Source organism: Penaeus monodon, chromosome 34 (assembly GCF_015228065.2).
Source record: "Penaeus monodon isolate SGIC_2016 chromosome 34, NSTDA_Pmon_1, whole genome shotgun sequence".
Lineage (NCBI taxonomy): Eukaryota > Metazoa > Arthropoda > Malacostraca > Decapoda > Penaeidae > Penaeus > Penaeus monodon.
This window is the reverse complement of record NC_051419.1, coordinates 2,589,764-2,590,490: the sequence shown is the minus strand read 5'-3', so window position 1 is coordinate 2,590,490 and position 727 is coordinate 2,589,764. Positions and strand designations below refer to the sequence as shown.

Here is a 727-nt window from a genome sequence, read left to right as displayed (position 1 = left end):
CAACAAGACACAAATAATCATACAAGAGTCATACTGTCCAAAACAGAATTCATGACATCATCTGCTAGTACTTCTGTAAATACCAGCAGACAAACTAACTTTACATCACGATCTCCGTCACCCATATGGGCTTGGGCAAGGTCTTCTTTCAAGGCCATTAAAGCGAAAAGAAGCCCTTCCTCACTTCTGACTAGTATGGTTTAAACCCACTTCACTCTGAGGCAGCACAGATCCACACGACACTATCTGCCCCTGACCCAAAGCAGCTCCTTCTCCAATCTTAACGTGGAAATACTAGCAGCCTCCACGCAATAAAGACAGATCATGACATGGGACAGAATAAAGAGAAATATCAACACCAAAAACTAAAAGAATACTCTTCTTTCTTTTACCTTAAAAAACAATAATGGACATCAAAAGCTTAAAGAATAACATTTTTTCTCTTACCTAAAGAAGTCTTCCTCTGAGTATGGATGAATCATCCACTGGAAGGACTGCTGTCCCTCCTCTCGGCTGTTCCCTGTGTTCCTAGCGTCGATGTCCTCCCCTGACACTGGCAAAAAACATTATTATTATTATTAGATGATCAAAGCGTTCCATGTCTTCTAACTTTCTTCAAATGAATCATACAGAATCTTTTCTAATGTAATTCATCAATGATCTTTTCAAAACTGAAATATAACCCAACTCCTAAAATATTATACGTGAAAAGGAGTAGCTGTCATCA

The 727-nt window shown here is 38.8% G+C and overlaps 1 protein-coding gene across 2 annotated transcripts in view; it reads right to left on the bottom strand.

Annotated features, from left to right (window-relative positions):
• LOC119594520 (ribosomal oxygenase 1-like) overlaps window positions 1–727 on the bottom strand; it is an 11,285-nt gene that overhangs the window by 6,957 nt on the left and 3,601 nt on the right. For both annotated transcript variants that reach the window (XM_037943554.1, XM_037943555.1), the window contains exon 4: window positions 448–553. In XM_037943554.1, coding sequence (XP_037799482.1) covers window positions 448–553 — 106 coding nt within the window. The remainder of the gene's footprint in view (window positions 1–447; window positions 554–727) is intronic.